This window comes from Podarcis melisellensis (assembly GCF_964234715.1).
Source record: "Podarcis melisellensis genome assembly, chromosome: 4".
Taxonomy (NCBI): domain Eukaryota; kingdom Metazoa; phylum Chordata; class Lepidosauria; order Squamata; family Lacertidae; genus Podarcis; species Podarcis melisellensis.
The window spans coordinates 53,157,923-53,175,938 of NC_138531.1; the positions used below are offsets into that span (position 1 = coordinate 53,157,923).

The following is an 18,016-nucleotide window of genomic DNA, read 5'->3' on the forward strand; positions in this document are numbered from 1 at the left end:
CAGCTCCTGTGGAAGTCTATGCATGTAGAGGTCTATGCATGTAGGCTTTCTCCCCTTCCCCCCAGCCCTTATAGACACCCCCATGTTGAACGTGGATCCCAGGTGCAGGACTGCGGAAGCCATGCAATGCAATTAATATGGAGCCCCTTTCATGCAGTAAACACGTAAGGAAGGGCCACAGCAATATCTTCATAAGGCCTCCTTGATGCATTTCATCCTGCGTGTGCTTTTGGGCTTTATCATGCTTTTGCATAATAACCAGTTAATGACTTATGTTTGTAGGAGAACAACTGCTTACGCCCACTAAAATCTATAGCAAGATTCTCCTGCCAGTTCTTCGATCAGGCTATGTGAAGGCCTATGCCCACATCACTGGAGGAGGGCTGCTGGAGAACATTCCACGTGTACTCCCAGAATCCTTTGGGGTAGTTCTAGGTAAGAACATCTTGGTCATGGTGAACACTTAGGCAAAACTTGCAAGCTTGATATAATATTTCTTAATTTTTATCAATGCCATTTTCCTTTAACTCGGTTTCTCCCTTCTCCTCCTGCCCCCATTTATTGAAATCCACATTTTATCTCAAAATTGACTGATTGAAGATATTTTTAAGGATGGATTGTCACATTCACTAATAAAGAGTAGAATGAAATTTAGACATTCCCTTTCATCCCAGTTTTATGTGGCTTTCTGTGGGCACTCAGCCTAAGTTTACACCATACATTTAAACCACTATGTTGCCACTTCAAACAAGTCATGGCTTCCCCCAAATAATTTTGGAAGCTGTAGTTTGTTAAGGGTGGGGGAGTTGTTAGGAAGTACCTATTCCCCTCACAGCACTACGATTCCCAGAGTTCCTTGTGAAAAACAATTGATTGTTAAACTACTATGGGAACTGTAGCTCTGTGAGGGGAATAGGTGTCTCCTAACTCTCAGCACTCTTAACAAACTACAGCTCCCAGAATTCTTTGTGAGAGGCCAGGCCTGTTTAAAGTGATATTATTATGCCTTAAATGTATGGTGTGAAGGTGGCCTTAGTTGATTTGAAAAGATTTTGGATCAATTGAAAAAGATAATAATTTTTAAAATAGGTGGTTAGATTGGTTAAATACATTTCCTTCAATTGCCAGTGATAACCATTGGATCTTTTGCTATTACTGGGCTTATCACTTTTATGTTTATTAAGTTCAATCAGAATTGTTAGCTTCATTTCTCTGTAATGCTTGTCGACTGATTTTTTTAAAAAGTGTGTTACCATACAACTCTGGTTATTTTCAGATGCCGTAAGCTGGAAGATACCCGACATCTTTTCTTGGCTTCAGAAAGAGGGAAATCTGTCGGAGGAAGAAATGGCTCGAACATTTAATTGTGGGATTGGTTCTGTCCTGGTTGTGCAGAAGGAGCTGGCTGGGCAGGTTCTGAAGGACATCCAGAGGCATGAAGAGGCCTGGCTGATTGGAAAAGTTGTTCGGCGTCAATCAGGTCACTATGCAGAGCCTCATCTATGTGGGGATGACTTGTGAGGGTATTCATTTTTAATGGGGTGATGGTGCTGCATCAGTCTTGAATTAGGACTGCATCTGTTTTGCATGCAGAAGGTACCAGCTTCATTCCCTGCCATCTCCAGGGGAATGTCCCCAGTCTGAAACCCTGGAGAGCAGCTGCCAGTCAGTGTAGACCAGGAGTTGGCAAGGTTTACCTTGCCGGAGGTGGTTCACTCCAGCAAAGATCCCTCTGTGTGTGTGCGCGCGCCCACCCGCGATTTTCGGCAGATGTAATTTCTAGCACTGCAAAAGCGAGTCCCCGCGCCGTGCTGGTTTAGAGCAGCACACAGGGACTCACCAAGCGGGTGGCTCGGTTTGGGGGCGGCTCAACGACCCCCATGGGCCCTAGGTTGCCGACGCCTGGTGTAGACACTACTGAGCTATGTGGACCAAATGGTCTGACCCAGTAGAAGGCAGCTCCCTTTGTTTCTAATTATTTAGTTCTATTTATTTACAGCTAACGTTTCTTTTTTTAATTGAAGGGTCTGCCCACGTTGAAGTCAATAACTTACTTCAAGCCTTACAGGCAAATAGGATAGAGTCCTTCCACAGCCAACCAAGCAAAACCCAACCAAGCAAAACAAGGGTCGGCGTCCTAATCTCTGGAACAGGTGAGACTCCTGCATTCTCCATTGTGAGAATTGAATGCCATGTTTGAGGCCATAGGTTGGGGTATTCTGGAAGACTGATTTGAAGTAGTTTAGTCAGACCATACTATAAACAACTTCGGCCTTGCACACCTGAAGGAGCGTCTTCACCCCATCATTCAGCCTGGACACTGAGATCCAGCTCTGAGGGCCTTCTGGCAGTGTGTGAGGCTACAGGAAACCAGGCAGAGGGCCTTCTCAGTAGTGGCACCCGCCCTGTAGAATGCCCTCCCATCAGATGTAAAAGAGATAAACAACAATATGACTTTTAGAAGACATCTGAAGGAAGCCCTGTATAGGGATGTTTGTAATATTTGATGCCTTCCTGTGTTTTAATTTGTTGGAAGCTGCCCAGAATGGCTGGGTTAAATCGGGTCAGGGTTTTATGGGGTAGATGTTGCTTTCAAAAACTCTTCTAATTTGAAAGAAACCTAGCCGAATACTGGAGGTTTAAATGGCAGGATTTCTGCAGTTTTTTTCTTTTTTAAAAATATGCACCATGGAACAGAAATGAAAAGAACCATGAGAGAAAAGGCACTTGTTCAGAGTTTGAGTGGCATACAGTTGGAATAGGAAGAACCCCTTCAAATTACACAGGTTTCTTTGGATGTACTTATAATGAAAAACTCGTGCCTCAAGAAAAAAATATTTAACATTTAAATGTGTGAAATGTGCTGCAAAAGTGTATTTTGCCATCCAACCTGGCGATGGTTCTATACTTACTGAATCAAGTTGCTATTTTGCTGCTTTTAAAAATGTTTTCATAATATCTGAGTCCCTCTTAAATATATTTTCACTTGATTGTCTTGGATCCTTCAGGTACAAATCTGGAAGCTTTAATAACCAGTACAAAGAAGCCAACTAGCTATGCACAAATAGTCCTTGTCATTTCTAACAAAGCTGGTGTAGAAGGGCTAAGAAAAGCTGAAAGAGCTGGCATTCCTACAAAAGTAAGTAAATGTTCAACAGTTTGGCATGTGTAACTTAGCAGTTAGGTGTCTGTGTCTGACTGCTCAAAATGTTCCGCATTTCTGAAATATTCTGAAATATTCAGCATTAAAGATTGAGGGTAAATAAATGTATCCCATAATCTCACAATGCTTTACCCTTTCTTAGGTAATTGACCACAAGCTGTACAGCAGTCGCACAGAGTTTGACAGCGCAGTTGATAAAGTCCTTGAAGAGTTCTCAGTTGAGCTGGTCTGCCTTGCAGGATTTATGCGGATCTTATCTGGTCCTTTTGTCAGAAAGTGGAATGGTAAATGCATCTGGATATACTTCACTTGGAACTAGAAATGCCCTTGCCGTTAGACAACAGTTTTGTTTTCAATTAATAGATTTTGCTAATTTCCTAGTTTAAAAACAGCACAGTGTTTCCCACAGATTGAGAGGGATTTCTCTACATTTTTAAAATAATCATTATTGATATGAAAAAGGGACACTGATATTCCCTATGTTATTAGTGAACCAGCTGTATCATAGCTGTCCCATTATTTCTGATTCCAAAATGCAGCTGGTTTTAGATTCTCAGTTGATGGCTGCCGTTTGTCTGATAATGTTGATTCAGACATTATAGTTTCTAGTCTATATCTAATTGTTACCAGTTCATTCAAGAAGATGGAAGTTGCAGAAAAAACCTGCTTCGTTTTACATATTTTGTTTCAATAATTTCAATAATTTCTTGTTTAAGCATTGTAATGCTAGGAGAACTAAAAAAAATGAATTTTGTTTTTTACTTCTAGGAAAAATATTGAATATTCACCCATCTTTGCTGCCTTCATTTAAAGGAGCAAATGCCCATAGACTGGTACTGGAGGCTGGAGTCAGAGTCACTGGTTGTACTGTGCACTTTGTTGCTGTATGTTCTCCTTTTTTGCTACTCTGTTAATAATAATCTTAGTTTGAATTGATTGTCAGATTGCTTCTCAGCCAACAATGAATGCAGAGGGATTAATTTACACAGACTGTGAAAGGGTTGGCCAGTGATCTGAGCACAAAATGTACTAATTAGACAGTTGCTGCACCTCCTGCCCACTTCAGCATAGTCTGAAGTCTACTACAGCTCCGTAATTGGGGAATCTTTTTGAACCCAGCCTAGCCTGACTGCTGCCAGCTGCAGACCAGGTCAAGGTTAAGTTAAGGAATCTATGCAGCTGTTGAGCACAGTCATTGGACTGTTCATTTACTTCACAATTTAGAAATAATTTATTATTGTGAACTGTAATAATATTTTACCTGGTTTTCATAGTGGTGTGGGTTTTACAGTTTTCTCTTGAATTCTCTTCTACAGCTAACTAGACCAGACTGGAGTCAGACTAAATATTTGTGGTACAGAATTAGCCAATTTCAAGATAGCTTGTAGTGCTGAAGATAATTTCTTAAAGGGGAAAGAGTCCCATGAGAGGTCATGAAAGCAAACCAAGGCCATGTTCTAGAGCTCATAATTTCCTCTATCTCTCCATCTTGTCAACGTTTCTGACCTTCCTTTCTAGGAAGAAGTTGATGCTGGAGCAATCATTTTTCAAGAGCCAGTCCCTGTGAAGATTGGAGACACAGAGGAGACTTTATGCGAAAGGGTGAAGGAGGCAGAGCACAGAGCCTTCCCTGCTGCTATGCAGTTAGTGGCAAGCGGAGAAGTACAGCTAGGAGGAGATGGGAAGCTACGCTGGAATTCGGGAAAGCACAACTGAAATGCAGAGGACAAGAAAACAGCAACAACCACGATGCATTATTTTTGCTTTAATTCTGTAGCATAGGGCAGCAAGATGAGAAAGCCAAACAGAGCCAAATTGGGAAGGGGGTGAATTTGCCATCTCAAATATTCAAATACTTTTGCCATAATACAGGTTCCTAAAATGGACCTCTGCAGATGCAGGTCCTCATGGTAAGCCATACGTATGATTAACACCAGGGTCACCCACAGCATCGTGAAAGGTGCATTGAAATATCCAAAGCCCTTGTGGGCAACCATTTCACTCAAACAGATTGCCACCTAGTACACACTAGTACACACTATGCCTCACCTGTATCAAAGGGCCAGCTACATGGCAGTGCCCTTGTCTAAATCAGGCATTGCCTTCACAAACAGACCGTGCCTACTCCCAGGAAAAGGGACTATACAATAAAACTATCTGTGGTCACAGCATTAATTAAGCATTTTAATATCCATCCTTTTAACATTTCGTTCTGAATAGCAAGGTGAATCAGAATCAGGTTTTTTTGCCATAGTGCTAAAGATTGAAGTATTTCATAACGGTTGGTGAGCACAAGAGAATCAAAGAAACACATGGCAGTAACCAGGGCTGTATTCAACTAATCACATGGGAGATTTAATCCCCACCCCTTTTCTAAATATATTATACTATGAAACATATTGTTTATTAAAACTTAACCCGTGACATCATGGAGACATGCAATAAAATGTTCTTCATAATTTTTTTATCATAGCTAGAAAGCACAGTGAGGAAGGAATTGACCTAACTCATGTTGGAAAGAAAAGAAGTAGGTACCTACATATTATATGTGCCTTTAAAAAAAAAATCACCATGATGGTTCATTAAAGGAGAGAATACTATATTTCCATTGTGTTATGATTTTGCTATTTACAAAACTAATCAGTGTTCAAATCCTAAGCTTCCATAGGAATTGGGCTATATAGCACAATACTGTTACATTCCTCTTATCTGTTTTGTACCCAAATGTTCAGTGATATCAAACCCCGTTCTAATAAAAAAATAATAATTTAAGAAATTACATACATATCTATGTTAATTTCTGGGTGGTAGTTAAAAGATTTCTCTCCTTACAGTTGCTAAAGATGCCTTGCAGTGTCTTGTCAGTTCCTAAGCAAGTCTTGCTGGTGGAAACCTTCCAGAAAGGAAGCAACCTGAAGCCAAAAATAATCCAGAGCTGTTCTGCTTTTAATGGTCAGGCCATGTAAGAAGACAAGCTTACCCATTGTATCTAGCTTTTAGCTAGAGTATGTCATATATTGTTATCAAGAGAGATGACATTGGTACACTAATCTCTGGGTAGCCCCTACCCAGAGCACCATGTTCCACCAACAGCCCAAGCTTACCCCAAGGAGGATGGTTCTGTGTTCTCCTGCACCGCTGTCCCATTTAAACTGTACCAATCAGTCCTTCCAAGAGAGACGGCTGTGCACACTCAAGTCACTGTGTGTGAAAAATGGTTTTGCAATGCCATTTCATCCAATGTGTTTGTACATAACAAAAAGTAAGTGCAAGAAACATTCTTCTTACTATGTACCATCTTACAGTTCCCGAAACATGATTGTGGCACACCCTGTGAGAATAGAGCTGAGGATCATTTGAAGTGAAAACTATCATAGCTAAATACAGAAAGTTTGGGGAAATTATCAAACAGCACCCGTATTTTGCTGCATATCCATCATATATTGACTGACTGACTAGTTTTATGTGGGAAGTTATTTAAAAGGTGATTCAGGCGTGCTTCGAATGGCATATAAGGGAGCTCTCAGAAGTTCTGGTTTAAATATCTTTAGAATATAAATCCAGTTGCAAACCTGAGGGGAAAATAATATCCATTGCCTTTACAAGTGTCACAAACACACACTGATTTCATGCAGTTCAGCATGTGCCTGCTCAAGTTTCTCATTCCTGTTCCCTGCAGTTGGCAAAACCCAGCTGCAACGTCCCCTTATCTGTTTTTTGTTGCTGTGGCTGGTGCCACAAAACCCATAGAGTTTTTATAATACCAGCAAGGCCACAGAAACCTTTCCTCTGAGGCCAGCAGTGACGTAGCCAAGACAATGCAGAATGAGAAACAGAATGATAAAACTTTGTGTGGAGGACGGGGAAAGGAATCCTAGGTAGCTGCCTTATATGGCGCCATCTCCATTGGTCCATCTGCCTCAGTATTGTCCACACTGACTGTCTGCATCTCCCTCCCATCTCTACTTGGAGATCCCAGGGAATGAACCTGGACCTCCTGCATACAAAGCAGATGTTCTGTATTGAGCCACAGCCCCTCTCCTCCTAATTCTTTTTTTGGGGGAGAGCAATGTTGGTGCCAGAGATTTCCCCTCCTAATGCTTATTATCTGGTGGAGTATGCACATGAATTTCATGGAGTCAGGAGGAGAGTAAAATCACCACCTAGGTTGCCCTGAAGCTAATAATGCACCGCATTGTGTACACTGAGCATGCTTTCCTCTCTTGAAGAAGCAATATTGACCCCCATGCTCTGATTTTAGCAAAGGAAAAGCACTTGGATAAGAGGATTTGACAGTTTCAGCCTTAATTATTGTAACTGCCACTATTCATTGCTGCATTGTAGCTGCTCATAGGAAAGTTTAAGAGGAGGAGCAATCCTGCCTTTCCTTTTGATGGACCAGCTCCCGACTCTCTCGTTTCCAGTAGGTTTTGCCATCCTTTCCTAGTTGCACCATTCCACTGGCAACCAGCTGCAGGGCAACAGGAAATACCCGGCTCTCTGCTTCTTTGACCTTTTCTGACAAGGTCTCTTCCGTGTCTTCTGCCTTCACAGAGACGGGCTCTTGTAAGATTACTGCTTCGAGACTAGTATCCTCCAGAGAGAAAGAGAGAGAGAGAGATTCCATTAAGATAGGTGACTTTCCACATGAAGAGCAACAGAAGCAGAAAGTGCTTGGGGCAGAGTAGTGTTACTGAAATTCAGTCTGGAAAAGATTAGCAGAAATTTAAGTTGTAATATAAAGGACAGGTGGCAGGTTGAAAAGGGATGAGGAGCACATTATGGCCCAAACTACATCCAACCTTGATGATATAAGTAGCAACTGAGGAGATTTCACCCCTCCCATACCCAAGAATCTCCTGACCATCTCCTGAGGTCTTTGCTGACTCCACAGAGAGGAGGAGCAATGTATTGCTCTCTACTTAATTAGTCATGTGAGTGAATCTCAATGTGTGTGAGAGAGTCAGTCAGTGAGCCGGAGAGAGAGTGCAAGAGATATTATTTAGAGATATTTAGAGACTCTGCAGGCACTCAGAGTATAGCATTGATTTATGCTGAATCTGTAGCTCTGTATATAGTTTTGTATGATAGCTGTAGTAATAGAATAAAGAAGGAAGATATTTTACAGAGCTGCTCTCCGAGTGGTTTATACTCTGCAAGACTCTGCAAAACGCTGCTGCGCAACGACTGCATTACAGAGAAAGTAAATCCGGTGCTCTCAGCTCCAAGCTGTGAGTCCGCAGCACTGTCACCTGTTCCTGTGTCAAAGGAGGACTCTGGCAGTGCTACCCAGCTCGCCTAGCCCAGTCGGGGCTGTAGCGCATGAGTCCAGTTGGTACACTGGCTCAAGGGCGATGCTGACAGCAACCACTTTTTAAGTGATCTTGATAACAATTCCACACACGCGTGCACACACCCTGGGTATTTGGGGTTTTAAAAAAATGCCACCTAGTTGTTCATCTCATCTTTACAGTCACTTGTAGTTAAAGGACCATTAGGTCCAGTCGTGACCGACTCTGGGGTTGCAGCGCTCATCTCGCTTTATTGGCCGAGGGAGCCGGCATACAGCTTCTGGGTCATGTGACCAGCATGACTAAGCCGCTTCTGGTGAACCAGAGCAGCGCACAGAAATGCCGTTTACCTTCCCCCCCCCGGAGTGGTACCTATTTATCTACTTGCACTTTGACGTGCTTTCGAACTGCTAGGTTGACAGGAGCAGGGACCGAGCAATGGGAGCTCACCCCGTCGTGGGGATTAAAACCACCGACCTTCTGATCAGCAAGTCCTAGGCTCTGTGGTTTAACCCACAGAGTCCCTTGTAGTTTAACCCCACGTCCCTTGTAGTTAGGTCCTTAGAAATGGCATGCAGGAAGACAAATGGTTAATACAACTAGGCAGAGGGGCAGGTTAGGAATTGGTGGTTGGAGATGTGTATTTGAGAAGGCGGTTAAGGTTGCAGTTCTAATCCCACTTTCAAGGGAATAAGGACCGTTAAACTTACTGGGACTTCGTTCTGGATGAACAGGCCATGCATTTATTGCAATGTAAATGAGCTTGGAGTTAATATTGTTATGACAGCTAGAAAACATCCATCAAGGGCTGAGGAGAACAAGGTGTAGGCATATGTCACCAGGAACAGGGAGGTCTCAGAGACTTTAGTGCAGGCATAGGCAAACTCCGGCCCTCCAGATGTTTGGGACTACAATTCACATCATCCCTGACCACTGGCCCTGTTAGCTAGGGATGATGGGAACTGTAGTCCCAAACATCTGGCGGGCCAGAGTTTGCCTATGCCTGCTTTAGTGAACTGATTCCTTTGTTCAAAGCAAATTGGAAGAATAGCAATATTCCATAATCCTTTTGGTGGGGGGGGGGGACCAAGGCAACATTTATAACTAGAAGGTGGTTACTCTAAATTACATCAGACTCAGGGATAGGGCACCTGTGGCCCTCCCAATGTTTTTGGGATTCCCATTAGCCACAACCAGCATAGCCAATGACCAGGAATTATTAGAAGTGTAGCCCAATAATATCAGGAGGATCACAAAAACCCCCATCTCTGACCTAGATACCCCATCTCTGCCTATGTCAAGAATGAAAATTATTTGCAGGTGTGCAGAAAACAGAAAGAGGTGTTTTCTTTATTCACAGGAAGATACTTACAAGCACAAAATGGACGGTACAGCCAGCAATTTTGTATGCAGATGAGAGTGCCTGCTTGTGGGCATTTCCTCCTTTAGTTAATGGTGAAAGTGATGGATAAGTGCTCAGAATTTTCCCTATAATTAATGAAACTCCTGTTCAGACGTATCAAAGAGACAAACAAGAATGTGCAAAATGGAAATGGTAGCCCCACATGCAGATCACCAATTGAAAATCACTGCTTTGATTGAGTATATGAACCCAGCCTGGAAATTCTTATGATCCTAGTTTGCCTTATACATGCTGAATCCTCAGCAGCTGTCAGCCCTTCTGAGGAATTAAAAAAACAACAAAAAACTTAATACAACAATAGTTCGTTCCACTTGCTTACCACTCCATTTCCTAAGGAAGTTGCTAGTCAAAACTCTTATAAATCCTGCCAGACAAATCAGTTCCACAGAGAATTCTTCAAGGACTCTGTCAAGTGTGCCTTCATATTCAGATCTGCTTCCATACAGTTTATGGTCAATTACCTACAATAATTAATGCAAAAGATTAATGCAAAAGAAACTTCCAAGCACCGTGCAAATCAAAACTGAAGAACATGGGTGTAATGGGAATTGGGGCTGCTCGTGCGTAAGTTGCCTCTACTCTTGGCAAAGTTGCCTGGTTAAACCTTTCCCTGGCTGCACAGCCCTTGCTCTGCGGCTGTGTCAGTCAATAGCAGAATCCGTCAGTGGGCGTTTCCTGAACTTCTTCCAGCATAAAAGTTCTTTGACGCCAAGTCTCCGCCTAGCCTCCCTGCGCGGAAGTCTTCTGCGCAGGGTGGGCGTGGCCAGCGGAGGACCTGTGCTCTCCCCACTAGTTTCTGTGGAAGAGTCCTGGAGACATCTCTCCGAAGCCCTCCCCTGCTTCCCTTTCTTCCTGGTGTCACGCTGATTTCCTTCCTCAGTGGATGAGTTCCCTCTCTCCCTACTGGGCCCTTCTCCGGCATCGCTGGAGAGCCTTACCTCCACTCCTGGCTCCGATGGCAGTTCCCTGACAATGGGCAACCTTTTGAAGACCCTCAACATTTACATTGAATTTATACAAACCAGGTTCTAGATGTTGTTTTTTTACTCGTAGACATAATTGTCTCAAGAATACTTATCTAAATATGAGGCATGGGGCAGTACTCTGCAGAGAAATATTGTAAGTGAAGATACTTTCTGGCAATGTGGGGGTTTTGGCCATGAAATTATAATGCCATGTTCTCCTTACTCTGGTGGGGATGCCAGCCAGGGTTGCATTCTTCAGTTCTTCCACCCCAGACCTGTTGGCGATGACAAGGACTACTTGGGCACAGCTTGCTGGCTCTTTTGCATATCCAAGAAGTGCTGTCAGGCTTGTACCTCAAATGAGAAGATTAAGACACAGCCAGTTTCTAGTAGACATCGCAAACGTGTACCCAGGGAAACAGCAAGTGACTGCTCCAAAGTATGCACTTATAATATCATTGTGAACTAACAAACCCATGTTCTCTGTCAACCTTCTACATAGGTTGCGACTGCATTTTAGCTCTTTGACTATACAACTGCTTAAGAATTCCTGTGCTTTTAAGGAAAGATTTGTGATAGGCAACATTTATGTTGTATAAATGGTTGTAGTAACCATCAGAACTTTGCATATTTGAGGCTGGAGCAGAGAGGGCTCTCTGTTATATTCAGGCAGAATACCAAGGCCTGCATATGCCTCATTTTGTTCTACAAAGTTTCTGTATCAGCTAATATCTGGAGCCAGAATCTGAGGATTCCCAGGTAAGATCCTCCCTCTATTGTGTGGGCAGGTAATCCCTCCCCTACCTGGCCTGGTCTCCTTGGCAATGCTTCCCCCAGATGGGATTGGACAACTGACTGAGCTAGGCGGAGACCTCCAGGTATCCCACCTGAGGGAAGGCAGTTTGTCCCAATCTGGCTTGCTTAGAAGTCCTTAAGACATGAGGACAGAAGTCCTTAAGACCTGGCCATATTGTTGAGATTACCAGCAAGGATATGATATTAAACATAATTTCAAAGTAAATTTGAATGATGTGGTGTGATTCAAGATTTGGATATCAGGGGTTCAACTGGATTTCAATTCTGATCAAAAATGCAATTAATATAAGAACTATCTGCATATTAACAGCAATCAGTTCTATTAATATTGAATGATTCTTATAAAGCATCTTATAAAGCATCTTCAATCAGATGTAAGTTCACACAAGCAACTTTGCCATAATATATCAAAGTCTACATGCTCTCACAAAATCTCCATTGCAGAGATGGCTATTGAGTGCTGTAGCAATTGCAAGCTCACCCATTCCCGAGATAAGAACAGCTACTTTCACTTTGCTTTTTCTGCATGTGGTCTGGATCTGGCTGTCTACATTGGAAAGATTCTTCATAAATGGATATTTGTTTTGCAGCAATGCTTCAAGAAGATTCTTGATTACTACACGAGAACACCCTAAATAAAGGAAAGGTAATTCAGTGCACATGCTTAAAATATAGTAGCTAAAAGCACATACATTTGGAAAACTAAACTGCCAAAGGGATAGGAATGTCTATAATATCCAGTTGAAAGCTCTTCTCCTTAATCCATTTGCTTACAAAAGAGTTGAAAGCAAATAACCTTTAATTAATTGGTGTTTTCATATCTATATTTTTGCATTGTGCAGGACTTGCAAACGGACACCCAAATACAAACTAAACATTGGCCCAGTTCACATGTCATATTATACCGTAGTTTAAAACAAACTATGATTTAATGTGAACAAGTTCTTTCAGAGCTCCTTTCCCACGCTTGCTGATGCCATTCACAGAACAAGTCATAATCTAGCTTGCTGTGTTGTCCAAACTGAGGTTCATGGCTTGTTTCCCCAACGTAAATTACAAGCATGACCAAGAACAAACATTGGTTACCACTCACAGCTTAGTGAAAACAAGCCATGAGCCTGGGTTCAGAAAGCATAGCAACCTAGACTTTGATTTGTTCTGGCTGTGGTGTGGCAGCAGCAGGAACAGGAGAGGTGCTGAATTTACCCCTGCTAGCGAAGTTAAGTTACATAGCTGCAGAAACTTAATACAATTACGGTCCAAATCACAGTGCAATCCTATGTATGTCTACAAATTAAAGTGCACTCCTATATATGTCTACACAGAAGTAAACACCATCATTTTCAATGGGCCTCACTCTCATATAAATTGGTATAGAACTGAAGCCTTAGAACATTTTAAATGCTTTTCTTGGATTTTAAGCTGTTTTGTATGTCTGAATAAGAAATGCAATAACCTGCAAGATGGTGGATGACTTTCCCGATCAACCATGCATCCTCGTATTTCTGGAGATCTTTCAAAATCTGTCCAGCAAACTCCTTTTGTACCACCAGCACAGCACCAATCCCACAGTTAAACATTTGAGACATCTCCACTTCTGAAAGGCTTCCCTCTTCTTGAAGCCAAGAAAATATTGAAGGAATAGTCCAACTATGAGCATCTACAAATAATTGAATTTGTAAAGAACAACACTGTCCTTAATTCCATCCCCGTTAAAGCCATGGCACAGATTCATCCTTCCAGCCTCAACTCTCATTAGCAATATTGGATACAATCCAGCAAAAGATAGGCACTACTATGTCATGCTGAAATTATCTATGTGAAGGACATACAGAGACCTTAACATATGAGTAAGAGGAAGAAATTCATTTCAAAGGGGTGTTCTGATTTTTCCTCTCAAATGCTGGGATGAGGGACTGCAACTGTGAAATACTCTCAGATTAGTTATTTCATGACCAGACTCTCAAGAGACATGGTTTGGAACTCCATCTGTCAGCAGAGGTCTCTTGAGACTCCTAGGAAGGAGAATATTCAGTTCCTCCAATGCTATAGGAGACAATACTTGAAATAGCCACCCGCTCCAGACACTTATATAGAGGAGGGGTCCAGGACACAGTGAGGCTTCCAGACGCTGTCCCTTAGAAAGTAGCTCTTTTAGACTTGCATGCATCACCCCACTGGTTACTGAGAACTCTCCTTTCCACCCCACTAAGCCCAGGGTCTGGAAGAGGTATTTCACCCTCAACACAGCACATGCTGGCATAAGAAAAGTAGTCTCTTGTTATTAGGCAAGGCTCCTTTAAGAAGGTGTGGCTTGACAGGAATATTTAAAATGGGAGGCCTATACGATGCCCTCCTGATGGATTCTAATTCCGTCAGGTGATCCATTATGGTCAATGTTCAGGGATGATAGGAGTTGTTCAGACCAGCAACATCTGGAGAACATCCATTGGCTGCAGACCACACTGAAGAAACAATCTCAGTCAATTTTGGCTCTGGCCTGACTTCAAACCAAAGCCCCACAATGAGCTGTCCATGGTGTTGGTTCTTGGCTCACTGCTAGGCTAGAGTTGCCCCTGTGGTCTTCCATCTGGAACAGAAAACTTATATGGAGTTTGGAGTCAATTGTCCCAGATAAAGAAATACTGGGTTCCAGCCAAGAAGGTCATGATATACACACCACTGGTGATTGCTGTTCAGAGGGGCAGAGGGGAAACAAATTCCCATCTTGCTTGCCTTCTATTTGGAGCATTTCAGATACATGTTCACATATATACATACGGTACATAATTTTATTTGTATGCTGTCTTTCTGCAGTTCAAACCATGCTCAAGGTGGCTTGTAACATAAAAAAAACCACACACAACTGCAACATAACAAAAGTAGTCATAAACAATAAATAAAACACAAAAAATACACAGCCAAACGGCACAAATTCCACATAAACCACAAGATCTAAAATAAAGATTCAAAAAACAAATAGCAACAACATCAACAACTCCCCCCAAACAATACCCCAGTCCCGAAGTCTGCTCAGCAGCCTCAGCTTTTGTAGCTGGAGTCAGTCAGCATCCTGCCCTCCTAGGTCAAGTGGAAAAAGTAATGCAAGGCAGGGCCTAGCCAGTCTTCCAGCCAAAATGGTTTACTTGAGGGTGTGTGCATATGGCTAGTTTCCAAAATGCCTTTATTAACGATATGCTTAAAAAGAATCATGTGTATACTACATATAGATAATACAACAAGAATAAAAATTACTTACCCAAAACCACACTAAATTGTTCAGGAAGGATTGTAGAAAAGCTTCCCAGCAACCCACCTTCTGCAATGTGGATGTAGGCTTTCACATTTCCTGAATGGAGTACAGGCAGCAGAGTTTTGCTATAGATTTTGGATGGGGTTAGCAACTGCTCTCCTGTGAATGTATGAGAAGTTTTAAACTGTAGGTAAAATCATTCATACAATCTTATAATAAGCAGGACAAGATTCCTTCCTCACTAAGCTGCAGCCTTCCCCAACCTGATGCCCTCCAGATATTGCTGGACTACAACTCCCATCAGCCCCAGCCCAACAATACTTGGAGGGCATCAGGTTGGGGAAGGCTGTCATAAGGTCTCCTTTGTTTCTTTCTGTGGAAAAGAAGAGGACAACAAGGATGTCTCTGAAGACACTGTGGGGAAAAGGTGCAGTAAAAATCATGATGGAGTACTAAAGCCGAGACGTGTGCAATGGCTTCAAAATCAGGCAATTATATACAGCAGAGAAAGAAAATAATAAGTGTATGGTATTAACCATACACTTGGTATTTCTTTACAAGAAATGTTCAGGGTAAGAAATTGGGGGAAGCAGATATACCTAAAGTCTGGGGACCATATCCACCAGGAACAGAAGAGAAATAGTGTAGGGATGATGTTAAAAGAATCTTCCTCACAAGACTAAATCCTTGGTTGTGAAGTCCTGAAGAAGCTATGCCAATGAGGAGATCACCACTGACAATCTTCTCCTGCTGTGGAAATCCCATTTCTTGTTCCACAGCAGCAACCACAAAGCCAACCAGGTTGCACTCTCCAGGTGAAAAGGTGCCAGACATTTCACTGGTCTCTCTTCCTAGGAAAACGGAAGAGAAACCAAGAGCAGTAAATACCATAAATGCCCATGGAACTTGCATTCTATATGGGTATACTCAGTGCTTGGTGTGCAGCAGTAGTCACAAATATGGAGTACTGTCACCTCTCTCCCCCCCCCCCAGCCTATGGCAGCCATTTTGCTTTGGCAAACACAGCACTTTTATCAACGTAAGAGTACCAACACCTCATTTTTGCGGGGGGGGGGGGACGACGACATTATATATAAATGATGTTAATAAATATATGCCTATCTTCATCCATCCATCTACAGCACTGATGAATTTTGGAATAATTCCTAATGTCTGGTTTTAGGGAAGTGAAAGAAAGATGCTCATATTGGTACAAAATGTTTAGCAGGGTGGTCGTGTGCCTCCAAAGCCTGCTCATATGCCACACAACAGACACAGACACACCAGCAAGTCACATGCATCACCATTTCAAAGACCCTACAGCTGACTTGTGCCACCCAGTGTGTTAAGGCTGGCATGAAACAAACAGTTTCCACAGCCCCTCCACCAATTCTGGTTTGTTCGCTGTGGACTTGGGCACCTCTTAAGATACTGGATCCCAATTTTGCACGAGGGTTTCTAAGATCAAATAGCAGGGTTTATGTATGCATACAATTATATTTTGAATCAAGATGGTGGGTTGAACCTTACAAGGCTGCACTGAGTTTAATCACTGATTTTCAAAACTGCATCTTTTTTTGTTTCTTAGAATTTCTGAGCAACGTTGGTGATAAGGCTTCTAGTTCTAATATATATTAGTGAAGGGCTGGAAAGCATAGCTATTTGCATCACAGCAAGTCTTATCTGCTCCCCCTCTATAAAATGGGAACATGATATTGATGGTGCCAGCCCAGACCTGGGCAATGTTTTTCCAGGGTTGTTGTGGGGTTTTTTTTTCATCTGGAAGAACCCCCAAATAATGTTCAAGGTCAATTGGAAATTTGTGCTACCACCACCACTACAACTTACAGATCCTAGGACACAAAGAAGAAATTTCAAAACTGAGAAGAGAAATACTGAGACGTGGTCATACCCAGAAGAGTACATCCTGCCAGTTTGCAGGCTCCATCTATTCCATCTCTTATTGACTGAGCCACACCAGCATCCAATTTTCCATAGGCAAAATGGTCAAGGAAGAAGAGAGGCTCAGCTCCCTGAACCAGGACATCATTGACACACATGGCCACCAAGTCCTGACCAATCATGTCATGTTTATTGCACAGCTGGGCAATCTGTAATGAACAAGGGAATCAGTCTGGGATTTTAATGTGAATGCATTACTCTGGTATAAAATATTACTTTAGGCAGCTTCAGACACTGGTCTTGATGTTCTTTTCCTATATGAGCAACTGATGCCAAGCAAAAGGCAGGAGCTTGTGGTGGATCGCCATATAGGACAGCTGGGATGCATTCAGCTTAGTACATCTCAAGTTCTCTAGGGGCTAGCCTAGAAAACTCAAAATTGTATACCGGTAATTATATTGATCTGAAACATTTATAAGTGCCAGTTACTTCTGTGTTTATGGAAAGGCCGTTCCATTTTGATTTGACCAGTGTAGCTTTGTGGTCTGACATGGAAAAATGATGCATCACAAGAGACATGGGCATAGCACAAGCTACAGTAGGAACATGCCTTGGTTTACCTTCATTTTTGTCCCAATGCTTTTAGTTTGGGATACGAGAATGGGATCATTATAACCAGATGCTCTCAAATCAAAGAAGGCAGAAACACTCCCCCGATGCCCACAGCTGCCTGAAAGATACACAGAAGTCAAAAACACTGTGGGAAACAGCACTGCTACTGAAAACATATTACCGCTCCCCCTTGCAAATCCTCATGTTTGCAATAGATCACTGATACAAGGCTGAGATGTTGCAAAAGGCTGGAATATAGGAGTGCTTCCTGTTTCTGTTTTAGATTCTATTTATATAGAATATCTTTAGAAAATAGCAGAGGCTACCGCTGTTGCTAACAGAAGCAAAAGCAGAGCATCAGGTTTCACATTCAGCCCCATGTGCAATATGATACCATAGTCAGGCAGGTGTTTACACATTCCATTCAGCTATTACAATATGTGAAGCAAGAAGAAAAGAGATAAGCTGACATTTCCATAGATAAAAACATTGCCTGCACTGGCTTCCTGCTATGTCGTTGACCTATGACAAATTAGTTATGGGCAACAGAGCAGCATACAAAAGCAGAAATAGTCCATAACAGTCTGAATT

The 18,016-nt window shown here is 42.3% G+C and overlaps 2 protein-coding genes across 5 annotated transcripts in view; one reads left to right on the plus strand and one right to left on the minus strand.

Annotated features, from left to right (window-relative positions):
* The window catches only part of GART (phosphoribosylglycinamide formyltransferase, phosphoribosylglycinamide synthetase, phosphoribosylaminoimidazole synthetase), a 25,014-nt gene extending 19,833 nt beyond the window's left edge, over positions 1-5,181 (plus strand). For both annotated transcript variants that reach the window (XM_081907987.1, XM_081907986.1), the window contains exons 16-22: positions 283-435; positions 1,277-1,480; positions 2,025-2,153; positions 3,009-3,139; positions 3,306-3,447; positions 3,932-4,047; positions 4,682-5,181. In XM_081907987.1, the coding sequence (XP_081764113.1) occupies positions 283-435; positions 1,277-1,480; positions 2,025-2,153; positions 3,009-3,139; positions 3,306-3,447; positions 3,932-4,047; positions 4,682-4,879 (1,073 nt within the window). In that variant the 3' untranslated portion in view covers positions 4,880-5,181. The remainder of the gene's footprint in view (positions 1-282; positions 436-1,276; positions 1,481-2,024; positions 2,154-3,008; positions 3,140-3,305; positions 3,448-3,931; positions 4,048-4,681) is intronic.
* The window catches only part of LOC309368182 (trifunctional purine biosynthetic protein adenosine-3-like), a 26,937-nt gene continuing 13,829 nt past the window's right edge, over positions 4,909-18,016 (minus strand). The window contains exons 13-23 of one of the 3 annotated variants that reach the window (XM_081907983.1): positions 17,434-17,543; positions 16,824-17,022; positions 15,511-15,762; positions 14,918-15,070; positions 13,115-13,318; positions 12,140-12,289; positions 11,066-11,196; positions 10,197-10,338; positions 9,827-9,942; positions 7,488-7,757; positions 4,909-6,075 (exon numbers count right to left, since the gene is read on the minus strand). In XM_081907983.1, coding sequence (XP_081764109.1) covers positions 7,524-7,757; positions 9,827-9,942; positions 10,197-10,338; positions 11,066-11,196; positions 12,140-12,289; positions 13,115-13,318; positions 14,918-15,070; positions 15,511-15,762; positions 16,824-17,022; positions 17,434-17,543 — 1,691 coding nt within the window. In that variant the 3' untranslated portion in view covers positions 4,909-6,075; positions 7,488-7,523. Of the gene's footprint in view, positions 7,758-9,826; positions 9,943-10,196; positions 10,339-11,065; positions 11,197-12,139; positions 12,290-13,114; positions 13,319-14,917; positions 15,071-15,510; positions 15,763-16,823; positions 17,023-17,433; positions 17,544-18,016 lie in introns of all 3 variants that reach the window. The other 2 variants (XM_081907984.1, XM_081907982.1) reach the window with 2 other exon arrangements.